Source organism: Ipomoea nil, unplaced genomic scaffold, assembly GCF_001879475.1.
Source record: "Ipomoea nil cultivar Tokyo-kokei standard unplaced genomic scaffold, Asagao_1.1 scaffold1334, whole genome shotgun sequence".
NCBI lineage: Eukaryota > Viridiplantae > Streptophyta > Magnoliopsida > Solanales > Convolvulaceae > Ipomoea > Ipomoea nil.
The window spans coordinates 520,518-527,153 of record NW_017617762.1 but is presented as its reverse complement, the minus strand read 5'-3'; the positions used below and the strand labels follow the sequence as shown (position 1 = coordinate 527,153).

The 6,636-nt window shown below is 37.2% G+C and overlaps 1 protein-coding gene across 1 annotated transcript; it reads right to left on the bottom strand.

Annotated features, from left to right (window-relative positions):
- Positions 1 to 1,078: 1,078 nt before the first annotated feature.
- On the bottom strand, positions 1,079 to 6,355 carry LOC109185536 (pectin acetylesterase 12-like). The gene is made up of 12 exons (XM_019335474.1): positions 5,761 to 6,355; positions 4,824 to 4,906; positions 4,436 to 4,565; positions 4,217 to 4,290; positions 3,994 to 4,080; positions 3,784 to 3,908; positions 3,587 to 3,647; positions 2,930 to 2,983; positions 2,748 to 2,825; positions 2,527 to 2,632; positions 2,298 to 2,443; positions 1,079 to 1,376 (listed from the first exon to the last, which is right to left on the bottom strand). Exons 1-12 carry the CDS (start codon positions 6,020 to 6,022, stop codon positions 1,269 to 1,271), a joined length of 1,314 nt encoding a protein of 437 aa, XP_019191019.1. The 5' UTR covers positions 6,023 to 6,355; the 3' UTR covers positions 1,079 to 1,268.
- Between the last annotated feature and the right edge of the window lie 281 nt (positions 6,356 to 6,636).

Sequence of the window (6,636 nt, the reverse complement as noted above, 5' to 3'; positions counted from 1 at the left end):
TATATGTGTGCCAATCCAATCTTTCATGCATGCACCAAGCACGTAGAAATTGATTATCACTTTGTACAAGGTAGAGTGGCTTCTGGAGATACTCAAGTCAACTTCATCTCAACCAAAGATCAACTTGCAGATATATTTACGAAAGCTCTACCTGGTCATAGATTTTCTTTTTTTAGTGACAAGCTACATGTTACTAGTATACCATGTGCTTGAGTGGGAGTATTAGGACTTTATGTATTTGAGTTAGTTTATGATTTCTTATCCCAGTCATCATGTGACTCTTTCTTATATATATTCTCATTATTTGTACTCTTTGTAATAATCTTATTCAATACAATTATTACAGTTCTCATCCATATAGTTCATTATTTGAGAATGTACAAACTAATTGAAGTTCTAGGCTCATTTCACTATTTAGAAATATAATATTAAGTAAATGTAGGTTCATTGTTTGTATCATCAAGTTCACTATTTGTATGCAAAAAAGTTCAATATTTATATAAATGTGTTTTCGATGCTTAGTCCATCAAGTTCACTATTTGTATGCAAAAAATTCAATATTTATATAAATGTGTTTCGATGCTTAGTCCATACAACTATGTGAACCATAGTCCAGAGTAAAATTCGCCATATACAAATTGTATGTACTGGCTTGCAATTGGTTAACGATAGATTTTTCCAATCTCTGCAATCTGCATCCATAAGTACTTACAAACGTACTCAAATATTATTTACTGCGTACTCTTCCCCAAAAGGTTGAATCCTCAATTCCAAAGACGTCCCACACTCTGACTCATAGAGCATTTGGAAAAATGTAAATCACAATGATCCAAAAGGTTAAATCCCTAACTTCTTAGGCTACACACCCCAAGCTCGACAGAGCATTTGAGAAGATGTAAATCATCACACCGTCGCTGTCAAGATTCAAACCTTGGTATCTTCTTCCAAATATTTCCTACTGAACTAAGCCCGTGCCGGCATTTCACTATGTACTCTGTATGACTTAATTCCTGTGATTTTTTAAGTTTATGTTTCCATGTGATCGTATATATTGCGAATCTCTCATACACATCAAGACTAACAGGAGTAAGACATGTGCATTACACTTGAAATGGGCTGTATTTATTGTCCTCATTCACTTCTCTTTAAAAACTTGTGTAAATTTTAAATGAATGGAAATGGGAATACTACGATAAAGGCTATCATATATTTGAGCTAGACCTTTAGATAAGAAGGAAGAAAGAAAACAAAAAATGCAGGCAACAGGCTCATCTGAACACCAGGTTGTGGCATGTCTTATCACACGGATAGGCGCAATCTATGGCTCTCACAATGGCTCGTTCATAATACCAGTCTCCCACCGCGATTGCAACCGCCTGCATTTTGTGCCCAGTTATACAATATTGCAACAATTTAACCGTGAACTACGGAAAAAGAGAGAGAGAGAGCAATGGCCTAAACATTGGGGAAAGGGTCAAATGACAAATTATATCGTGCCCCTAAGAGTGTATGTGTATTATGTTAAGAGTTGATGTGTATTATGTATTATGTTAGGAGTTTGTGTATTTTACTATACAATTATGTACATACGAAACATAGAATTTTTAGGGCGCGCCCTGGTGCACGATATAACAATTGGGGTCAAATAGACCCCTTAAACTTCACTCGAAAAGTTAATTAGGCCTCTAAACTTTTAAATGTGCAATTAAGCCCATCAACATGTTATTTTGGTATGATGAAGCCCAAAAATCGATTAGTGACCTGTTATAGCATGTCACTAGGGTTCCGGCGATACTCTGACCAACTCCGGTAACATTCCGACCAACTCTGAAGACATTTCGATCAATTTCGGCAACATTGGAGAAGGCGACCAAGCCGTCTCATAGAGAAGGCGATCCAGTGGTCGCTGGTCGCCGTCTCACAGAGAAGGCGACTTAGTGGTTGCCTTTTCCGATGTCGTCGGAGTTGGTCAGAATGTTGTCGGATTTGGTCAAAATGTTGTCAAACTATCGCCAGAACCCTAGTGACTTGCTATTACAAGTCACAAACCGATTTTTGGGCTTCATTGCACCAAAATAACAGGTTGATGAGCTTAATTGTACCTTTTAAAAATTTAGGAACACAATTGACTTTTCGAGTAAATTTGCCTATTTGACCACTTTCCCATAAACATTTAACATCATGAACAAAACTAGCAAGGAGTTCACAGATTATATGTGATTCGCATGAACAATAGTACAATACTAAATCAAAATTACCATGTTTAAACAAGGGAAATTGTCAATTCTTTGGCATACCTTGTTACCAATAACAGGGGAGTTATCAGCAAACCATGTATCCTGCCTCTCTGATTGGCAGTGAGCGAAACACGAGTTTATGAACAAACCATTCTGTCTAAAACCCGCAAATCTCCTTACAGAAAGTAGCATATGATTTCTAAATCCTGTTTCATAAGCATATGAATTGAGATCACGGATTTCACGTTACAAAGTTAGGCGTAAAGAAGCCACAAGTAGAAAATAATACCTTGCAAAAATTGAATCTGTGACGCAGAACACTTCTGATTGTTCTGTGTACAACCGTGCCAACTGCCATGAGGGTCAGCAGAAGGAGGAGCTAAACTGGCTTGGAGCTGGAGTTCAAAGTCGATATAATTTTATTAATCGTTCTCTAATCTTGAGATCATTCTATTCTTAGATGTCCTTTCGGAAAATAATTTACCAAAAATAACATGTTAGCCGTGTTACCTGCCATGAATCATAGGCAGCATTGAGAATAAAGAGAGGGGTTCTGACATTGGAGATCACGTTTTGAGGAAAGAAACACTGAAAAGGAGCCCGAGTTGCAAACAATAATATTAGAGATGAAAACGCAAAGCATGAAGCCATTATCTGGGTAAGTTTCATTCGTTTCTCATAAAACAACTTACAGAGATTGCATCGAGGTGGTTAGTGCAAGATCTTGGCAGGTTTCTTCCAGCACCCTATCAATGACAAAACAAGTAAACTGCGAGTTCTACTCGAGAAATTTAGGAAAAATGTGTTGGGCAGAGGCCCGCAAAAGGCCAAGTCCAGCGATTGGTGGCTAGGGGATCGTTGGGCGGAGGCTTGAAGGGCCAAGTCCAGCACCCTGCCTCTCGAAAACGTGATGGTCTATAAGAAAATAAAGTTGTGCCTTCGCTGTGAGCTATATAACTTTTGGCTTACAAAAACTGTAAAGTTAAGATTGGCAGGTGCTGGGAGGGGGTTGTTAGACAGAGACCTGAAGGGCCAAGTTCAGTGCCCTGCCCGTAGTAGTAAGCGTTTTTTTTTTTTTTGTCAAGACATAAGGTATCCTGAGCAGACCCTAACGGTAAGAGGCACCTTTAAACCTGTACCATACTCATACTAATCCTCATTCGCACCGGGCCGGCCCAATTAAGGGGCAAAGTGCTGACCAGATTGGTTTTTCCATACGAGAGGAAGTTCAAACTCCCGACCTCTCTTAAGCGATGAGAGTGTACTGTCACTCACGCCAACCAAGCTGGTTAATAGTAAGCGTTTGATCCTAACAAATAGTGACAAACTGGGTTTAACATATGGTATACCTGCATGTTAACTACAGCTCCAAAAAAATTCCTTAAAGTACGCCCACCAGATACATCCACTCTGCAAATTGAAACACAAAAATAAAGAATCATAATTATTAAGTCCAAAAAAAACAACAGCAAAAAAACCTGATAATCTGCAGAATATTAAGGATACTCTAGAATTAGCAGAAGGATCAATAGAGTTCAGGAATTACGCGTCCATAAATAACCCAGCATCACTCAGGCACTTCACTTTAGTATTACTCGAAAAAAAGTTCCGAAACTCATCACAGTGTAATATCGTAGCAAGACCACCAGCTGAGCATCCAGAAAGAAGAGCCTGAAGAAGAACCGAAACTATGAAAAGATCGAGCAGTAGCAGAGGAATAAAAACGGAAAATAAATATCGCCCGAGAAAATATTACTTGTCGGGCATAACGCATTCCCTTCGACATTAGATCATCAACTGCTGCTTGCCATATACGTTGTCCTCTAAACTGCAGCCCTGCAGCCTGTATAGAGATACGGTTATATCTTTTCAATTAGAAACTTTAATCAATACTATTCATCGACTAATCTTTAAGGCTCGAGGCACATAAAGACGATTAACGATAGCCAAATGGGAAAACAGAAGATAAGATTACGAACCCGGTTTTCACTGTCTCCAGTAAATGAAGCACCATCACAGTAACGAACTTTTACTCTATTCCAGTTGTAAAAATCTGCGTGTATAATGACAAATTTAAGAAAACATTCTAAGCTACCAAAGGTTTTGAAGTTAAGAAAGAAACGAGACCTTTAAGCCTTGTATTCTTGTAATATGCAGTTAGTCAAAATTAAACATATTTATATAGTCGAGAACAAAACCTGGATTTTCTTCAGCCCTATTGCTCAAAATTCCAGTAAATGGAAGCCACTTTTCCATGAACCTCGATGACCCACGTCTTGTGGTTTTGCGGTAAACGCAGGACCTAAGGTTGTTACACCATCCCCCACCCTGCCACGCCGAAAGGCAAAAGCATATCAGTATAGAAAAAATGAAATAAATTTTCATGTGACTTTGAAATACGTAACGGGCTAGCAGAAAAGCTGAAAATCACAGTAAATGAAACACTGCAAAATAGTTATATAAGCATTGAATACTATCATGGTTTTGACAGTAACAATTCATGCTTAAATTTCCGTTGCTGTGAGAATTTGAATACATCATAAAGCAGAGTATTAATGGCACTATTCAGAGAGTTCCCAGCAAAACCTCTAATTGAATGAGCCAACTGTTTGCTCCAGAACCGTATCCCCGATGAATGTGATAAGCTGGTAAAGATCCATCTAGGCACACTGTAGACAAAGAGAAATCACAGATGAAAATGATTCCGAGATTAAAAACGACATTTTATACCACAAAGAGTCAATTCAATAAATCTTTTTTTCGGGAATAATCCCAGCCAAGATGGCTAAAGATACAAACTTGTAGCCACAAGGAATCCCAGGCCTCTTGGTTTGAGTCAATCAGCTATGGGCAACCTAGACCGGTTTACCTCCTTGTGGTCCTTTTGCCGGCTACTCCCCGCTAGGGTCACAAGGCAGGGTTTAGTGGCGACGGGTTTCCCTCGTCACCCCAAAAATAAAGCTTTTTTTCTGGCCCACCAAGAAAGATCATTCCACTGAGTTAATCAACAACAATAATAAAGTTCAAGGAGGTGGGGAGAATCTGAAAGTCATATGAGAAAGAGTTTTCAACAACCACATTAAGTTATTGAATCATTCATATCATCAAGATAAATCAAATGCCCAAATTTTCAATAAAATCAAAATCAAAAATAAAAAAAATCCACCCACCTGCTAGAACAAGAAATCAGTAATTATGGAGTAAAAAAGATAAATAAATACAAAGTGCTGAATGCAATATGAAATTAGCAAGGAAAATAAGAAAACCCAAAAAAATTGTGCAATCTATTCAAGATTTATGCTACCCAGCAGGATTAAAAAATCTTCAAACAGACCAACTAAATCTGCAGCTCTGTCATGAATCCAATATAGTGTACATACACATAAAATAATCTTAGTCTATATATCAAGCATTAAACTTTCCAGAAAAATAGAAAAACTACTTAACTTTGAGAAATAATGTATCAATACATAAATGTGTATGTATATATATATATATATATAGAGAGAGAGAGAGAGAGTACCAGCTCCTTTAGCAGCAGCTCCTTGAATGAGAGTGAGGGGAACACTAAGCGGGTTGGAATTAAAGGCTGAGGCTGAAGCAAAAGATCCATTAAACACAGATTCTAAGAATGGAAGCTCCGTTTTGTTGAAGAAAAACTCCTCAAATTCAAACCCCACCGGCGCCGCCGCCGCCGCCGCCACTGTCCAGCGGCGCCCAGCACCCACCAAAGCCGCAATGCAAATCACATTCCAGAGTCCCATCCTAAGCTTCTCCATAGCCATATATCTTCCCCACACTACCCAAATCTTGAAACTAAATGCTAACACTGTGAACTAAACAAAATATACGACAAAGTAATGATCTTTAATGGCGAAATCTTTAAATTAATCCCTCCCCAGACACAAATCTGTGTCGAAATATATATTTTTCTTCACTAAAGAAATGTAGGTAGTGTGGGGGTGTATTACAGATCTATGGAAGCTCTTCTCGGGGAGTGAATAGTGGAAAGAGAGTGTTTTTGCCGGGTAATTTAAAGAATTCTAATGTATTTGTTTATTTATGGGAATTTATGCATGTACATATATTGCAAGCTAAGTATCAGCGCCGCTTCAATTTTCTATACAAAAATTATACTCCTCACTACTATTTTATATGTTTAGCTTGATTAAAGTTGTTTACAATTAAACTTTTTAATATTTAAGTTTATAATTAATATTTAAAATTTATATATTTAATTATAAATTATATTAAAAAAATATTATTAAATATATAAAAAAAATTAAAAATTATAATAAATTACTAAAGAAAAATATTATATCTGTCTCATTTTACTGGTCTTATTTACTATTTTTTTGATTAAGTTAACTTTTTCTTCTTTGTTTATTTTCTTTAGTAT

Excerpts from the sequence above, each read along its gene's own strand:
- LOC109185536 (XM_019335474.1), bottom strand. The coding sequence starts at position 6,022 with ATGGCTATGGAGAAGCTTAGGATGGGACTCTGGAATGTGATTTGCATT. Across the intron at positions 4,907-5,760 it reads AGCTGCTGCTAAAGGAGCTG|TGTGCCTAGATGGATCTTTA; the intron begins GTACTCTCTCTC and ends CTTTGTCTACAG. Across the intron at positions 3,648-3,783 it reads GCTGGGTTATTTATGGACGC|AGTGGATGTATCTGGTGGGC; the intron begins GTAATTCCTGAA and ends TTCAATTTGCAG.